The following is a 19,567-nucleotide window of genomic DNA, read 5'->3' as shown; positions in this document are numbered from 1 at the left end:
GTAAAAAATTTTATTTTGCCTTGAATGTCAAGCATATTACCAATCTCTGATAGTATGACAACAGAAAAAAAAAAAAACACATTCAGAAAAGAAAAGCCACTTTGAAAGCTTTGGTTAAGTTCAATACAGGATTCTGCATTAATTTAAGAAAAGGATTTCAGATCCTAATGGGAACTGTGCCTTTGCTCTTTATGGAAAAGCAAGCAATACACCTTATTAGCAAAGCATACAATGAAAATTGCACATRTCTTGCTTTAAATGAACAAGGAAACAGCAAAACAAACATTACAGCTAGTTAGCCAGCAGTTTGACCTTTCTTGCAAACCTGCTTTCTCTGTTCTACAACTGCAGTCCTTGGGGAGAAAGAATAAAGGGTGTATAACATAACCCAGAATTATGCAGAACTGATTAGTTTTGGTGGTACAAACTTTTTTATTATTTTTTTTTTGTCAAATACCAAACCAGGTATACCAGTTTGAAAAAAAAAAAAAAAAGTAATTTTCACATAAGCCAAATCATTCACATGGGAYCTTTTTGTAGTTGAAAGTATCATCTTCTGTAAAATCCTGGCCCTGCTTGAATCAGTAGGTTGCATTCTACCATAATTCTAAACTCACGCCATGCTTAAACTCAGGTAGCTGCATGGCAAGATAGAAGAAATCACTTCCATATAAAGTTCCAGCACTGCTTTTCCTTAATTTATAAAAATTTGATATATGCTGTCGCTACAGGAACACTTTGAGCTAAGACACGTGAAAAAGTACACAAGCCAAGGAGATTCACACACATATGAAATAAAAGCCAGCCACATTCTTTCAATCCAAATACCATATAGGTAGGCTGCATGTGAAAATTTTCACAGTAATTTACACCTGACCAATAACTGTTAATGCCTAACCCTGCTCCCAGTGGAGTCACAAGACRCTTTGTAAAAGACTTCAGTGGTAGCAGGAATATGATAGGGCACTTAAATAGTAAACCTCAAATATTACAGTTAATTTTATTCCTATTAAAAGTGATCTCTATTTAAAACCACTTGAGATTCCATCAATGCAAACTATAAAAATCACTGGAGTTTCTTTCAAAAAAGAATGTATAATCTTTGGGATTCTTATTAATTTATAATATCCGAGGTACTTTTATTCCTGTTTATGAGATTATTGTTGGTCACCTTCCTGAGACTTTAAAGACCATAAAAGACAAGCACCATACCTATTCTCTAATGTATCATATCACAAATTAATAGTTTGGTCCCTTTCTAAATGGATCTCTTCCCACAATGACACTGAAACACAGTGATGGATCACAGATTCCAGGCGGTCCGACCGGCCCTGGCATCCCGGGACTGCCACGATCTCCGTCTTTACCCGGCTGCCCACGTTCTCCAGGACGTCCTTCCTTGCTCATACCTGGAGGACCTTCAGGACCTTAACAACACACATGCAATAAACAAATACGTTATGGAAGATGCATTAATATAAAAGCATGGGCAAATACAGACCCATAACCTCCTGCTTTTAAGAACACTATCCAGACAAAGAAAACTTTGTTCTGCAGAAAAAACACTTCTTGTCACAAAGTGTTTATATGTTCATATTATTAACGTATTACCTGATCAAGAATTTAGATCAAAAAGCAAACATGGAGAAGACTTTAAATCTAACTAAAGCTGCACTTTAAAAGGCAGTATAAAAAACTGCTCTCGTACACTGTTTAGACTTTTTATCATTTAATCTAAAAGCCCAGTGCATGAATCAGAGTCCTCTGATTTCTATTCTTTCTTCAGCTTTGGATCAGGTTCTAATAAACACTTAGTTCTGTATTCTGCAAAAACTCACTGCTGTAAGGAAGACCCTTCTCTGAGCAATGGTCACTAGTACATGAATATATCAGGACTCAGTTTTCAAATCAAACAGATAGTGCTCTGCCAAACAGTACCCGACCCAGTGTACTAAGAAATAGGGACCGCTGACGACAATCTCATTAGACGGCATTAAAAGGTAATTAAGATGTGTAGAAACTATTGCATTTTTTCCAAATTCCATTAACAAATTATATAAAATACACTTTTAAAAATGTTCCCAATCACTGAATCTGCACAGCTGAACCATCTCTCACCTGGAGGACCAGGGGGACCTTGGATTCCAGGAAACCCAGTTCCTTGACTGCCTTTCGCTCCATTTTTTCCTGGCAGGCCTGTGGATTAGCAAACACACACATGTATATCTTTTGCACACTAAGAATATTTTATCAGAGAATTTCAGAAATCAGAACTTGAGAAAAGTTATGAATAAAAAACATAACAGTTCAAAAGCAAATTATGTTATTTAAAATAAGTATTTCCTTGTAATCTGTAGAGTATAAAAGGCTTCTTAGCTATCCCCATTCCTACTAAATTAACAGTCAGTCAAACAACACCTATTAAAGGAGATAGATACTATGTAGTGAAACAGATAATAAGGAATTAAGATTTTCGCTAAGTATCTTTGGCTTTTCATTGGTAGAATCTTTCAGAAGTGCAGCATTGCAGAGTGTATGAAGGAAGTGTAAGATACTGACCACCACCCCCGTGAAACACTAACTACAGAGTCAATCCTCCCAAGTGTTCAGCTGGATGAAAATCTCCACCAAAGAAGAAATCCCCCTCCACCAAGGGAAGCTACATCTGTTCTCTTTCACGCTAGTACAACCACATGAATTTAGTTTCTTTGTAGGACATCTATGTTCCCATCTCTTATGGAGTAGCCAGAAAGATTATTCAGTATCAGTTCCAGAAAAAAAAAATTGTGGGGATGAAATAATGCAAAAACTACAGATAAATCATGATCAAATCATGAAGGAAACGGACATTCTGAGTAGCAGTTATGCCTGTCCAGCTGTGGTATATTAGTAGCTAGCGATGATTTCCTAATTATTTTAATGCTATAGAAAATACAGCGGCTGCTGGGGCCACAGTTACCAAATTACTCGTTATCCCTGTACAGTTCCTGACTGCATATGTGTACTTAAGCTTTAACTTGCAAACAAACACGCAGCAAAAGTGGGAATGCTCATATGGGTGATTTACCTAAAAACATTGACACCAGTTTGGTCATTGCTAATATTATTAAAAAAGAAACTAAATTTTTAAAGAAAACTAGAAAGAAGAGAGTAAAAAGCCTTGGGAGAAAACCCACACAAATTAGGCTAGCATTTGCTAAAAGTTAAGTTATGGAAGAGTCCTGAGAAAAACTGGAACAGTATAAAGGTATCACATGCCAGTGGGAGCCTACAGGGTAAAAATACCAGTCATTTTAAAAACCTTTAAAATAGCACAAAAAAAGTAAGCTTGGGGGGGGGAAAACTCTAGAAAACATGGAAATGCATTTTGACCCATGCCTAGAAAACCTATTGGATCAAAAAAGCAAATAAGTTCCTGTTGAGACCCATTCCCAGCCATTCCCAGAGCCCACCCTGCTCTCCCTCCATACAAAAACCACAAGTGCGGAACAGCACCAGGACCCAAGCACGTGGTACCTCTCATCCCACGAGCGCCGGGGCGGCCCGGAACACCGGTCAGACCTGGAACGCCATCATTTCCTGGCAAACCAGGAAACCCTCGAGGTCCTTCTGGGCCTCGTGGACCTGGTGGCCCTGGGAGTCCCGGCGAGGCACTTTGGGACTGGCAGTGGTTGCAGTTCTGCAGCCTCCCACTCTGCAGGATGGCAGGCAACTGGGCTGGGGAATCCAAACAAACACTGCTTAGAGCCTTGTGGCACTCAAACACCATCAGAAATGCAAAAGTATCAGTCCCCCAAAACATGACAACAGAAAATCTTCCTCTCTGTGGAGGAGATAATCCCCTTTGAAAACAAAATGGTTATGGAAATGGTTATGATAGAGTAATAAATGTAGAYAGATATATAGATAGATAGATCAGTGATACATCAACACTACTGATCTTACTTTCAAGAAAGCATCTCGATAGTTATCAGGAAGCCTCTTTAGCACTTTAGTCTAGAAAGATCCATAGACAAACTGAGGAACTCACTTCTTAGTACATCTGAACACACCTGCCGAATAAATTCTTCTGAAAATTCTCGTGCCTGAATTGAACATAGAAGTGTTACAAAATTAGAGGTCTTGCATTTTTTTTTAATTTTTATTTAGGTGCTGAAAATGTTAAGCCTGAGGTCCAGACATACAGGTTTTCCATCTGATCCAGGTGGTCCTGGGGGTCCTCTGTCTCCTGGCTGACCCCTCATACCAGGAGGTCCAACCAAGCCCTGGATACCAGATTCTCCTTTTTGTCCATTGATGCCTCGAATGCCGGGATCTCCCTTCTCGCCTTTCTGAAATCAAAACCAACAAAACGTAAATCATGTTTTCCACAGGTCATTGGGAAGACCAAGCAAATGCAATCTGAGAAAATCTCCATTGATCATCTTCATAAAATTAACACAATCGAGCAGTCATTGAAAATTAACTTGATACTGATTATTAGGCCTATTTCACTAGCACATACTGAAGTCTTTGGGTTATTTAATAACTATTTCAGATATTTGCCAAATATATCTAGAAATAAATTGTCATCATGGATAATTTAAAAAATCTTCAAATACCTAAATTTAATCTTAACCATATCAATTTTTCTTATTAACTAACATAAAATAAAAAACCAAAAAGTCCTTAAACATATACGGAGGAGAAGGTTTTATTCACTTTTTCAAGATAAATTATCTAAGTCATTACAGTCTATTAAAATTCTTCTTAGAAGGCTGAAAAAATTACAACTGAAATTCTGGCTCCACTGAAATCCCTTTTACTCTAATAGTCAAGAGACAAGTAATCAATAGACAAAAATACAGAAAAATACATTTGATATCAACTAGGATTTTTTTTTCTCCTGACCTCCATAACTTCAAGCTACTCCCCATATGATTTGTAACAACTGTAGTCCATTTGACTTGCTGGAAAAGCTTAAAATCGTGCTGGAAAACATTTTGGTATACCTTCAATTAAAGCAATGATTTGTCAATGTATGGAATTACCTACTTTAATAGTTGATGTTTTGATGTAACTCTTTCCCTAACTTACAGCCAACAGAACTTCAGTACAATGCAACGTGGTACATGCTAGATTAGTGTTAGTATACTGTCTTGGCTCTCTAGTGATTTTTTTTCCTTACATTTTTGAACAGCTTCTGCATGGTGCTATCAGCAACTTTAATATTTTCCTTTATCTCTTCTAACTATTTTATGTGGAACTATGAAAAAAAGGCAACAGGACTACTCTACATAACAAAAAAAAAAAAAAAAAAAAAACTTACTTGGGCAAATTATGGAAGGGTAAGAACCACTCAGACACATATTCTTTATAGGCTCACTCTGGATTTTAAATTATGTGATTTCTATTATATTGTACCGTTCTACCTAGTACTTTCAAAATTCTTAACATCAGAAAAATACATGATTTGTTCAAAGCTTTGTGGAGGCTCTGAATTAGTAACAATGACCATAGTTTTCCCTCTGGAATATTCTGGGGTAGCTAGCTTCAAATCCAGCATCTGCTTACTCAGTTTTATGCAGAAATATTTAGATGCCTTTTTATCTGAAAATTGTAACTGATACCTACATGAATTAAAAAAGAAAAGACTTTACAGTGTACCTGGCACCACAAAAGGATCACAGTTTGCTCAAGTTAACCAAGCGCTTCCACTAAGTCATTTAGGTTTGCTGTAAGTGAAATGTTAAGCCAGTGTGGCAGTGCAACTCTACTCTGAAAAGCCTTTAAACAAAAACATACTCAAGCCACTGGTCTTCCAAGCTTTCTTGCAACTCATTTATTACAAGCTCTTTATTTTTATTTCCGTTTCTACTACCTTTCAAGAAACACACGGCAAAACTATATATGCATAAAGGACACCACTAAAAGAAGACAAGTGCACAAACAACAGCAGTCTGTACCCTCTTCCCATGACAGAAGTTGTGCACTAATTCAGAACTGATTTCTTCTAATGATGTAATCATATTTATTTTCTCAACGCTGCCAGCTTGATTGTAGTAGTCATAGGGACTTGGCATAGCAGAACTTGCAAGGACTGGGCTACGAAAATCTGCTGATTTTATAGATTTCCAACTATTACCTATCTATCTATCTATCTATCTACTTATCTGTGGGATTATTTCTAGAATTCATAGGTGGGACACCTGGTCCAAGAAAATATTTCTAATAGATTAAAAATTATAATGTTTTTATTTTAATTGTGTTTACAGATAAAAACTAAGTTTGCATATAGACATSTGAGTAGTAAATTGTTTCATTTGAAATAAATGTTAAAAATGCTAGAAAATATTAGGAATCTTAACAATATTTGGAAAATGGCACCTATTGTAGAAAATATTACAGGCAGGAAGCCAGTGTATATAAAAAAATCAGGACAAAATGCTGGAATCATCAGCACAATTGCCTGCAGAACTTGCCAAAAAGCAAATGGAATGGCTGAGGGAACATTTTCTGCAGAATATTTTGATCTTTTAATGGTCAGCCACGTCCTGTGTGTGGCCTTGTTTGTCAATCCTAAAAAAGTCCAAAAAAAATCCCCCCCCCCCCCCAAAAAAGAGAAGATTTCAGTAACTGTTGAGAGTTAAATACTGAAGAAACTTTTTATTGAGGAGTTTTTTATGGAATCTGATAAGTAAACACATGGCATGCTTTAGTATTTAGTAAGAATATTCTTAATAGGATTTTTCATGAGAAATATACTATGATCATTATTTAAATTTAGAGGGGTTAGCGTGTAGATGTAAAAGTAATCTTTAAACAATTTTGGCTATAATTAGTAAGGCACCTTAGCCAAATTGTGATTTTAACTATTCAATAGAACCCTAGAGGCCTATAAGACAATTTACAAAGTTAAATGCAGAAACACATTTACTTATTTCTTCTGAGCTGAGCTTCCAAGGAATATGCCCAGTTACAGATATATGACAATACATTACCAAAAATGAAAAATAACTGAACCTAGAAATTTCTAAGCAAGGTTGAAGTAGAATTACATTAATGGATCTGTGTGCACCCTGATTTCACTTTCACTTCAATGCTGGAATTAAAAAAAAATCTAAGAAAATTAATTATTTAAATCATTTAAATTCCAGCATTTTAACAACATGTAGCATGAAGATCAAAAAGTATATAAAATATAAAGCTGGACCTTGTAGAAGACTCCTAGAAATCAATACTCCCAAAAATCATGTAGGTTCTGACAGGCAATGATGCTCCAGATGTGCTTCCCCTTACATGTAACCCCTCAAGTTGCATGCTGAGTTCAGTACAAACTTAATAAGAGAGCAAGAGCCCTGCCCGGGATTTACAGAGCCAGTCTCGCCAGATAATCCTCTAAAAAAAGATAGTTATAAACGCTCCACTGTATTCTTTTCTTTTTTCTTTTTTCTTTTTTCTTTTTTCTTTTTTCTTTTTTCTTTTTTCATTTTTCTTTTTTCTTTTTTCTTTTTTCTTTTTTTTTTCTTTTTTAAAAATATTATTATCTATGAAACCACAGCCAAAAACACTCAAATAGTTGAGCTATTCCTACATCCTTCCCACAGACTTTTCTGGAAACTAAAAAGTGTAGTAGACCAGCATAGTTCAGAAAGAAGTAGACAAGGTGATGAACGACATTAAATTCAATGTTTTGGATGTAGCTGTTAGTGTAAATGCTCCTTCCTTGCTGACTGCTAAACCCAGTACACAAGAATACACAAGATCATCTTTAGGTGTCTTTAGGTTCTTTAAGTGTCCCGTTCCTTACATTTACATCCTAAGCTATATTGAATGCTGCTGATATTGGAGTAGATGGACCATTTTGATCAAATATTCAGTATTCTTCTATGAATTATTTCCTATTTTCAATGAACTTTAAGCTTCCAGATTTTTTAAAATTCAATTATTTAGTTTCTTCGGCCAGCATCTTCTCTGTCTTTTTAATTCTTTTAGAGGCAATGCTTGCCTTTAAAATTCTTTGTTTAAATCTTGCATTTCATAAACATATACTTTGTCTCTTTTTAACTCCTATTTTTTCCCTGCTCTGATATTTCTCAAGTAATTTCTCTTAGAGTACAGAAATAAAATCATGAACATTCACTTTACAAATCAAATAATTTGCAGGAAAAAATAGAATACTTATGCAACTTTGTGGTTACAAAGTACATACCTCTCCTTGTTCTCCATGCAATCCTTTTGGCCCCTTGAGAAAGTAATACAAAACACAAATATTAACAAAGCTAGTTACCTGGAAACAAAACCATGATATTTTTGTATTTAAAAAATAATCACAAATGTTAATTTTAACGGCTCTGTGATCCCTTTTGTAATACCTTTAATATCATGTACTACAAGATAAGCTGGGAATATGTCGTACATAATATAAGCTATATATTATAGCTAATGTATAAGAAGTGACTAGAGAAAGTGTTACTAACTCAACAAAACACAAAAGAAATAAAATTCTGTTGTCTACCTAAAGGAAACTCTGGATTCTATTTGTTTAATACTGCCTTACTAAGCAGAAATTAAGCTCAGAGTTTCTGAAATGCTGATGCAGTGTGTATGCCAGAGGCTGCATTTTGGCCAACAGCTCCAGTGTCCTTTCCGCCAATTGATTCAACGGAGTTACTGATCCTTCAGGTCCATGGCAGGATGTCAGCTCAGATCAGCATTTTTTCACTTTTCTGATGGTTTCTTATGGGCAAAGGAATATGCATGGTATCTTTGAGAAGTCTTGAAGCTTCCAGAAACTTGGGGAAGGACCCACAAATAGCATTGCCTACCAAAACTATCTGAATGACTAATTTTTCTGGTTGTTGGCCAAACTAGATAAGTGTGGGAAAATAGTGTTAGACTAAATTCATAATATTTTTTCAGCTTTCTCAAAAAAGCTAGAAATAACAGTTCAGGTTGTATGATTCTATCTGAATAAAATGTTCTTTCACTGTCATTTTATTTTTTATTTAAAATAATAAGTATTATGTAAATATGCTCATTATTTTCAAAATAAAAAAATAATTTGTAAAGTGTTAGAGTAGGATGTTACACTTTTGGTTACAAAAAACTGTTGGCCTTTTAGTTTAATTCTTTTTTTTTTTCAAAAATTTCTGTTCAGCTTTACTACCAGACTTATGTCAAGGCAGACACATACCCCTGTGWGTGATAACACCAGGCTAACACACAATGTAGATGCTCTGCCCCTGTTTCAYTGGAATTAGCCCAGCCTGCCTAGACAGGCAGCTGTATCAATGTCGTAATTCTGAAAAGCATAACTATGACTTCCTTCCAAGCCTACTTTCAGCTATGTATCTCTAATAAATACTTTTCTGTTTAGACATGACATAGATTATGTAGTTAACAAGTATTTATAAACACTAACAGTTATTTTGTGCAGTGCAATTTTCTGCATAGCCAACTATGACACAATCAAAATACACTGGCCCAGAGTTAAAAGAAAGAGAAATAACTGGATCTCACAGCATCGCAGCTGAAACGGGAAACATCTATAATTTATGAGCACAGAAGATGTCAGCAATGACTCCCAATACTACAGAAATTAATGAAGTGCATAAAACTGTAGCAGGCTGCATGCAAAACCTTAAAATGTTGAGTTCAACTCATAACCTTTTCACAAAAGGTCCTATGCACTGTTGGGTATTTTATGTTATTTGCAACTGTTTCTTGAAAATCTTCCACCATGATGGATTTAATTAACTTACGTAGGAAAATGCACTTCCGTTCTCCTCCAAACATTATCTCTCTTAACTACAGAATCATGTTGGTTGGAAGGGACCTYCAAGGTTGATGCTCCTGCTCGGGGCAGATCCCATTGGAGTAAGCAGCTTGGGGTCATCTCTAGTTGGGGTTCGGGTGTCTCCAAGGATGGAGACTCCACAGACTCTCCGGACATCCGGCTCCAGTGTTTGACCCCGCTCATGGCAAAATGTTTTCCCTTGCATCAAGCTGGAATTTCCTGCATTCCAGCTTGTGTCTATTTCCTCTTGTCCCGCCACCACGCACCTMTGAGAAGACAGTGGCTCTGTCTTCTCTACAAACTTGCTGCACTTGTTATTTTTAAAATAGTCATTGTTTTAGTCAGATAAATACTTACATTAAATATATTTTATCTGATGCAAAGAGCTACCCATGGTGATGGAAGCAATCTTATGAAATGAATACGAATTGTGGCTCTCTAGAGCTGAGCTCATTATTTTAACAGTACCTGCAAGCCTGAGATTCCTTGTCTTCCTTTCTCTCCTTTTTGTCCCTTCAGAAAAAAAAAAAAAAAAAAAAAAAAAAAAAAAGGGACAGTCTTAAAACATACAGTTACTTGGGAGGAAGATTTAACCTGTTGAAAAGAATACAAGGAGGTAAATCCTATAATCTCATCTTAAACTGAGCTCAATGAATCTACAGGCTTATTTTCTTGAAGAGCTCAAAGTAGAAGAGAACCCATGCTGAGAAGATGTAGTGTCCTCCCTGAATACACAGAACAAGTTTAGCAGCTGAGCAGTGACAGGATACTCTCCTTTTCTTGCATTAATCATAGTTTATATAATCATCTTAGCAAGAYAGATAATTCTAGAATATTTACATTTTGGAATAATTCAATAATATTCRGATAATTTCTGAGTATTTTAAAATATGTAGATAGTGTCACTGGTTATAATATCATAGGCGGGGGGGGGCAGTTTAGTTACTTGGGTTAGGAGAGCTTATAGGTGTAGCAGGCAGCTTGTCCTTAGGCCAGCCCCAGATGGCGCAAGGTGACTCCCCCACGTCCTGAGCAGCCGTGTGCGTCATGGCTGGAGCCATCTTCAACCATACCCTCCAAGCAGCTTCATTTTTTAAATTCTCTTGAATCAACCTTTACACTTACATTAACACTGTTGGCAAATTATTTTGATTAGAAACAAAGTTGGTATACCTGGATCCCGCTTTCACCTTGGCTTCCTTTGTCTCCCTGTAAGACATTAGAAGAAAAGCCTCCACTGTAACATGATTCATCCCACAGACTTGTTGTCTCTGCTCTAAGTTAATTCAGTAAATATAAGAGAAGCATCTAATGGCCTTTATTTATGTTGAATGAAAATAAACTACTTTATCCCATGTACACAAACACAGAAGTCCTGAGCATCACAGTAAGAAAGAAATCTTCTACAGAGAGAACCAATAATACTCATATACCCAGTTAATATTAAAAAATACAACAAAGCCAGACAGTGTTCAAGAGTGTACATACAGAAGAAAGGGATTAGTTTTTAATGGATTAAATTCAGTTCGGACACAAACCACTATGTATGTCTGCCTTTACCCCACAGAGAATAGTGTATAAATAATTTTTGTAACGTTTACTACAAGGCCATTAAATGTCTAAATTTGACTTTGCACCACAAAGAAATAAAAAAGGCAGATTTTTTTAAACTATAAAAAATATTTATATTTAATCAAAACTGTGCAATGACTGAGTTTTAGTTTCAACTTGCTCCTCTTGACCTTAAACTTACTGGGGTGGTAAGCAATGGAATGGTGCAAATGGTACTTAAAAGCCAGGCACCCAGTTTACCCAGTGAACATCAACTAATTGCCAGTGGAAAGAAACAGGCAGCTCTTGAAAAAAAAATGCAAAATTTTTTTGCAAAAATGCAAAATTAGCAACAGACATGTAAAATACTTGTGCCAGGTGCCATTAGCTTAGCATTATGACCTGTGACATCTTAAGTCAGTGTGGGACTTAAAAAACAAAAGATGGAACCATGGGGGCCATGCAAAATTTTCTCATAAAGAAAAGATACTGGGTGGAGGTTTTGTTTTGCCAATTATCTAGTAAGAGTCAAATGTGTGCATGTTATTTTGTTTCTGTTTTTGTTGTTTTTTTAAGAGATACTATTTAGTTAAATGCAGAGACAATATCTTTGCAATGGCAAATATTTTCCTGATCAAAAATACCTCAAGATAGGAAGGCATTTATGCCAACTGTATTTGGCTGTATTGTACTTGAATATGAAATATTTTACTTGGTTTTGTTAAAATAAACTCTAACCAAAGGGCTTCAATCTTATTGTCATATGTCCAAACTGTACTTTTTTGAGATGTCAATATTCATGAGTTGTAACTTCAGTTAACCTGCAACGCATAGCCTGACTTGCATCTCTATACATATGCTTTTTTTCAAAACATACCATCCTCAATTCAAAGTTTAAAGATGTTCCACATAAAATCTCCCTTCTTAAAATTAGCACATGCCCCTATTTGACCCCTAGATATTGAAACTGAGCTTATGGTGATAATGGAACTAATTAAACTATTGTTACGATGTTGGCTCAACTTCCAGTTGGCTCAACTTCCAGTGGTTTCAGTGTTTTGTGAAAGACTTCAGCCCGGAAGCTTTTGTCTTTACATGATCTAGAAATCACTGCCTCAAAACCTGTCAAGAGAATAATTTCTCCACATTTGGCGGTGGAAAAAGGAACTCAGATTCAGACACCTTCACCTAAATTTGGATTGCCATCTAGCCTCCCTTGTCTGCATTGACCAGGGACTTGACTTCCCCTTGACTTTGCCTACACACACAGCACTTTCTAAGATGCTCTAGACAACTTAAGGCAACCCCATATTCAAATGCTATAGCCTAATATATCCATATTCAGCTGGCACATACGACAGGTGACATTCGGTAGACCTGTGGCTTTCTGGAGCAGAAGCTATAGTCTATCAAGTAGCTCCTCATGACATTTCCCACAAAACCTTAAACACAACAGCCCCCTTCTAACTCACTGCTTTGCTCCCCTGCTTATTTCTACAGTAAAATATCTGATTCAACTCTGATTCTGAAATGTCTCTTCAGAAGGGGGTTTCTCTACAGTTCTGGTGTTTCTACACAGGTGTTTCAGGAGAAATCTTTGCCCTAGTTGACACTCCATTATTCCATTACTCTGCAGGAAATACTGCTAAGCTTCTAACAACACGTCAGCTACATGACTTAAGCACACCTAATTTACTTTCATATAAATATTTCTACAAGCTCAAAGGTATAATTTGGGCTGATGACAAATACAGCAACATTTTAAACCTTGAGAGCTTGTTGCTTGAATTACTTGTTATTTGAATAGCTAGAGAGATTTCAGGTGGAGCTTTTCAATTGTAATAAATTACATTTTAAGAACCTACGGAAAGAAATCTGTTGTTTAACATCCATTCCAAAGACATAGTATAACAGCAAAAGAAGCCTCATATTCACATACACCAATTAAGGAACTCAGTTTTTACAGATATTTTCTTTGGCCAATTTGTAATGTTTTCCCATAGAAATATAATGAAATGCAGAAAGTAATAGCAGTACTCATTATCTTGGAAAACAATGAAACATTTATTTTTTCAGGATACACATATTGTTCCATTAACGTTCTCCAGAATAAAGAAATCTGAAGTTAACATGTAATGAATATAAATCAGAACTTCAGCTACAATCAGAAGTAATAGATMAGCAGCAATAGAATTGGCTTTGAGAATTTATTGACTCAAGCTAACCACAAATACTGCAAGGTCTTCAACACTGAAATTTTCTCAATTTTCTCCCCAAATCTTTTCTTTTTCTTTTTTTTTTCATTTGAAGATCACAGGGAACTAAAAAGAGCAGTATTTTTTCCTTCATATTAATTTACTTWAAAGTATATGGAAAGAATAAATTCCTGAACTTTCTCTATTTTCTTGGTCAAGTGATACTGAATCAAGGTGCCACCCTGAAATAACATCATCTTGAAAATGCAGTTTTGTTAAATTCTGATAAAAATCTTTCCAGTTGCCAACAGGACATAGTCAATAATAATTTTAATTTACCTCTAATTTGCAACTTCTTAAATCCCATCTTAAATCTCACTCTATAACTACTCTATAACATAGTTGATTTTTCCTCAAGAAAAATCTCCTCTCACACTTCAGTGATTCTGTGAGTAACAGTAAAGGACAAAAAGTTAGCATTTGAAAAATAGATTTATTGCAGGCTGTTTTTAGCTCACAGTCAAATTTAAAGTAGTGCCTTATTGGCTGATAAAAAAAACAAGAAGTTTCAACAACATGTCCTGTAGAAGAAAATTTCAAAATAGAGTATCTAAAGTAATATTAATATTTTGAAATTATGCAGATTTCAGAAAAACCTGAGACTCTTTAAAGACATTTGATTGTCATAAAATATGTATCTATGCTTTAAAAATAAGGGTAACTATTACAAGATTCAAGTGTCAATACTAAATTTTGCAATGTTTTCACAAAACAATTCTTCAGCACTTCTTCAGAATTTCAATACAGCCACATGTTTCTGATACTGCTTGATAGATGCAATGTTGCACCAAGAGACTGAAAGATCCTGAAGGCGTGATCTCTGTGAGAACTCAACTTGCAAGAAGAAAAAACACAAGTTCTTATTTGAAAAGAAGATAAAATTTCCAACACTGGCCACAGAAGCTTGATCTCTCTGTAATCTCTACCATCTAAAATTTCAATATTTAATTTAGTCAATTGTCTAGGATTCTTCTACAGTCAAAGGGTAATACTTAAGTACTTCCAGATGCATCCCATACTAAGAAAGCCATGTAATAAAGATGTGAATAATGACCCTTGAGAAGCTCAGACTCCCTCAACTARATACGGAGAGAACCTGTACTAACTGATACGATCAGTTACCATGGGCTAAGGCTCATGGAGATTAATTTGTCCTAGYTCCATACAGTGAACTGTTCCAGTTCCTGGGGGATCTCCACAAAAGTCTTTGTAGGGTAGACTTTATCTATATAGTACTTGTGAGAAGAAGATAGAATACAAAGATCATATCCTTATAYGTGTATATATCGTACACATATATACCATACCATTATACCAGCATATACACTATACCACTATAGTTCATAACGAAATGTCCATTAATATCTACTTTAAAACAGTTTATTTTAACTCTTTCTCTCTTTTGGTCTTTCTTTCTCCTCTATGAGGAGTGATTGGTTTTCTAGAGAACAAAACTTGCAAACTTTACTAACTATTGTCCAATAAAAATGTATTAAAAAGAAACATTTTCATTTAATGATGATCACTTATAAGAAAAGCTCTGTAATCAATGTAAAACCATTAAAAAACAAACCTCTTACCTTTATACCTTGTGTGCCTGGGATACCTGGGTAGCCTGGTTCTCCTGGAGCACCTAATCCTCCTAGTTCTCCCTGATTAATACAATAACACCATAAATATCAATGATGTCGTGTGTAAGAACAAATATTGAATGTTTTTCAAGATCACTTCATAGTTTCAGCTATGATATTCTGAAATTCTGTAACCTAGGATAAATAAAATGTCTGGAGAACTTGGGAAGGGATGTTGAATAAAGACAAGCTGCTTATTGCCACAAAAGATGATCCTAATTCTTCTCCTTAGTATTCAAGTACCTATGTATTGTAACTAAGAAGTAAATCACACAAAATATTTACTTTCCATCTCTCCTTTACCTAGATTACTTCCATATGCATACCTACCTTGGCTCCTGGTGATCCTGGTTTTCCCTGTATTCCAGGTTCACCTTTATCACCCTATAAAACAACATGAGAGCAGCTGGTGCATCAGTATGTTTTGTCACATGTGGTATTAACACCAAATATAAACAGACATTGATGGGAAATCTGCCCTTAAAAACAGCTACAGCAAATGACCAGAAGGATAAAGTTCAATTTTCATTCTGTAAAACTGAATTTTCAGCCCTCTTTTAGGAAAGGCATAATGATGACAAAACAGACCTTACCTCTGCTCACCAGTGCCTTCCATTTTCCTTGCCCAGTCATGCCATATTTGTTTATATTGACTTCACTTCATTTAATAAGACTCTCAAAAATCTTGAATTTGTCTGAGCCAAAATATACACTTATATTTTGCTTTTTATTGAAGTTTATATATGTTAATACAAAAACAAAGTTGCATTTGCTTTTTATTAGCTGCGTATTTAGTATTAAACTTTCAATAAAATCTAAGAATGTGTATGCTTTTTCACACTTTTCTGTAAGAATTAGATAAATATATCGGGGACTTTTTTGTACAAAGGCATATTTTTCCCAAAATAAAATAAAACTTTTTTTTGTTGTTATATCATASATGTTCAGTTTTCTTGACAAAGGCAAAATGTCCCCTTTAAATAATGTTACCTTTAGCATGCAATTTTAAATAAGTCTCTACTTTGGGATATAAAATGTGGATATAAAATGGGGATGTAGAAATGGAGCTACATGTATTTACAAAGTTTGAGAAATTGAATCTGTATTCATAAATATTCTCTAGGACATACAATTCACTGATTACTAGCCAAAACTCACCTCAGATAAAATTAAACAGTTRCACTAACAGATAAGGATTTATAGTGTCTATACTAGTTTCTGAGAGCATGGGTCAAATTAATTCTTGCTGTAGCTGAAGTGCAATCAATTATGTGATATCTGAGATACATTTGGCTCCCTCGATGGAAAACGCAGCCCGTAACTTTATTTAACACAATTAAAATATAAATAAATGTAGCACAGGCGTTCTGGTGCGTACTGAGAACTCCCTGGCTGCTAGCATGGGAGAACATTTTCCAGGACTGTGCAGCTCAAACAAAATCTCATGAGCATCTCTGGAGGAATTTCAAGCTTCATGAGATGACAGACACCATTCACTAAGTTGAGTTAAGCTCCCTTGGGCACAGATACTGAACTGTCATATTAGGTAATATATAAAAAACCACATGCTTACTTTCTAATCCTCAATATACTGAACAACTAGCTGCAAAACTCAGAATCCTTCCAGTTTGTCATTGATGAAGTCACAACAAAAACAGCACAAATGCTCACCTTAGGCCCAGGAACTCCAGGTAGACCAAATGAGCCTTCTGGTCCCATCAAACCCTAGTTATTTTTGAAAAGGCAGAGACAATTCTAAAACAAGCTAGAGGCACAATGGGTTTTACAGTGTAAAAATATTATTTTTCACATACATGACTATAATGAAATAAGCAGATAGAAAATAGAGTCTTGCTCAGTAGTAGGCCTTCAATGACTAAAGGAAGTATAGCGACACTTCTACACGATGGGAAAAGAAAAACCAAACCTACACTTAGTGGATCCTTAGCTATAATTGAAAGCGACACAAGAAAGAATTTCTTAGTTTCTCTTTGGGTTCCCCAAAGCAATGGAAGCACAACTTGTATTTCAGGGCTCACTTGCRGCTTTCTGACAGTGCCTTTCTCAAGGTTGTGAATGTGAAGACTTCACTCCATCTCCAAACTCTGGGGACATTTAGGSAGAGCAGTTAACTTGGGGGCCACGCTGTCACTCCATGTGCAGAGGCTTCAGAACTGAACCAGCTCGTACCATTTCACATGACACATGACCTCATGGACTGATGGGCATGTGTTGGTAAAAGCACRTTTAGCCACCTTTGGTCATACACAAACTATGAACTAAAGGATATTAAACATCAAAAGCTTGGATTTTTTTTTCTCTCCCCCCYTTTTTTTCCTGTTTAAAGTTACTTTCAAGTATACTTTAAAAGAGAGGTCATAWTTTTAATCATCTTTCTTTCCAAGAAAGAATTCCCATTTTTATTATTTTCCACATCTGTTGTTAATATATGTCTCCCTCATCACTTCATCTCACTTCTTTTGACTCTAGAACTCCATGTGTCAACAAAAACAATGCATTATTCTTGTTTTATTTGGATGTGCATCTATACTATGAAACACGATCTACCGTTAAAGTTTATATACTAAGATACAGCCTAAAATACAAGCATACAGAAAGTCAAATATTTAAATTAGGCCATGAAATTTAATTTGTTAGAGATTAAGATTTATCAGTGCTTCTAGTTAGTATTTCCAAGAGCCATTGTTATTTTTATTATGTAACCTAATACAAAACCCACCTTCTATTCAGTATTAAATGTCAGGACTATTCAGAATATACTGACAATGACATTATCCCAGATCTTCAAATGTTATGTGTGATGAAAAATAAWTAACAAAATAGCAATTTGTTACAAATGTTATGAACTCAGTTTTGCCAAAAAATGAAAAAGGAAAACCAAAATATTTGGAATATGAGGTAATTCATAGTACCAGGGTTTTAATAAGCATTTCACCAATTTTATAGCATTTCATCTGTGAGGCAACCCAGATAACTCAGGCTTCTTTCTTGCTGTGTTATAAGAAGCTAGTAGATACCCAATTTTTACTTTCTATCAACAAAATGAGCAACTTGCTCTTTGGACCACAGATGTAGGGCTGTGAGTGCACAGACTAAAAGGCATAAATCACAAGACTAAAACTAAAGTAACTTCCCTGCTAATTGTCCTGGGGGTCAGACTTTCCCATACAGACAGTTACAAATTAAAACTCCATTATACCTGGCAAATCGGACAACAGACAGTATATAATAAAGTCAGGTATATGTGGGCAGGAAAAGGAGAGATAAAACCAAGCTGTCCTGATTCCTTTCTTCACTTTTATTACTAGGCCATATTTAATGCATTTCATTAAAAATTTGCAGTAAGATAGCTACATTGAATCAGCATGAATCAAAAAAGAAACTCTCTCACACAATATAAGAGCTTGAGAACATAATTTGAAACCTATGGCATAAAAATTGAGAGAGAAGAGTATGTCCTGAACAGAAAATAAATAAAAATTTATTTTTATGCAAGGACAGAAAACATAGGACAAGCACAGAAAACATAGTGTTACCTCCCCATTTTCCAGGTCTATCATTATTTATGCGTCAGATAAATTAACAAATTGCTGAAGCTGGCAACATATTAAGGATACTCATTACTGAAGAACTTGTTACTGGGGATTTTCCCTGCAGTATTAATAGTGCATCCACAAGTTTTCCATCTGCTTTTTTTTTTTTTTTTCTGGAACAAACATAGTCAGCGTGACTAACACAAGGAAAATCTCACTATCCTTTCTGGTTGAAATTCCCTCATGATATAAAAAATACTCATATATTCCATGCATCAATTTCCTACTTATTTTATCAGGTGACAAAAGATGCATTAAAATAAGTTGATAGGAAACATTAATAAATTATTTCAAGTGTATTACAGAACCAGATGTTACTTATCTAAAGAATATATGAAGCTGAATGGTTGGTGAATTATTGACTAAGTAGATATCCTTCGAAATCCCACATGGTTTTATTATATTTGCAACCTCACTTTGAGTGTTTTGTTCAGGTTTGTTCAGGAGGAAGGGAGCAAAATTCTCCACTGACAGTCAAAGGAAAAAAATCAGAGGTTAGAGACCAAATGTGCATCTGTTAGCAAAGAGACAGAATGCTTCTGCTAAAGATAAGGTGGAAAGGTAGAGAGAGAAGTCATGCTTTGCACTGTCCCCCTCTCAGGTAATGTTTCTGCCGACTGTGAGACAGACAATTGTAGTAACTGGTTCTTGAGGAAATGTATTTTTTCCAGAGGTCTATAAWGGGCAGGAAAAGTCCTCTAAGATTGCAAGCATGCTTGCTTTATACAGACCAGATTT

General features: G+C 35.4%; 1 protein-coding gene across 1 annotated transcript in view; it reads right to left on the bottom strand.

Moving 5' to 3' along the window:
• Positions 1 to 639: 639 nt before the first annotated feature.
• Positions 640 to 19,567, bottom strand: part of COL21A1 (collagen type XXI alpha 1 chain) — a 72,743-nt gene continuing 53,815 nt past the window's right edge. The window contains exons 20-30 of the mRNA XM_026034311.1: positions 16,887 to 16,940; positions 15,546 to 15,599; positions 15,165 to 15,236; positions 10,952 to 10,987; positions 10,247 to 10,291; positions 8,192 to 8,224; positions 4,185 to 4,331; positions 4,031 to 4,085; positions 3,517 to 3,717; positions 2,119 to 2,196; positions 640 to 1,427 (exon numbers count right to left, since the gene is read on the bottom strand). Of these exons, the coding sequence (XP_025890096.1) occupies positions 1,240 to 1,427; positions 2,119 to 2,196; positions 3,517 to 3,717; positions 4,031 to 4,085; positions 4,185 to 4,331; positions 8,192 to 8,224; positions 10,247 to 10,291; positions 10,952 to 10,987; positions 15,165 to 15,236; positions 15,546 to 15,599; positions 16,887 to 16,940 (963 nt within the window). The 3' untranslated portion in view covers positions 640 to 1,239. The remainder of the gene's footprint in view (positions 1,428 to 2,118; positions 2,197 to 3,516; positions 3,718 to 4,030; positions 4,086 to 4,184; positions 4,332 to 8,191; positions 8,225 to 10,246; positions 10,292 to 10,951; positions 10,988 to 15,164; positions 15,237 to 15,545; positions 15,600 to 16,886; positions 16,941 to 19,567) is intronic.

The sequence above is a fragment of the Nothoprocta perdicaria genome, unplaced genomic scaffold (genome assembly GCF_003342845.1).
Source record: "Nothoprocta perdicaria isolate Ctin4 unplaced genomic scaffold, notPer1 scaffold_141, whole genome shotgun sequence".
Lineage (NCBI taxonomy): Eukaryota > Metazoa > Chordata > Aves > Tinamiformes > Tinamidae > Nothoprocta > Nothoprocta perdicaria.
This window is presented reverse-complemented; position numbering and strand designations above follow the sequence as displayed.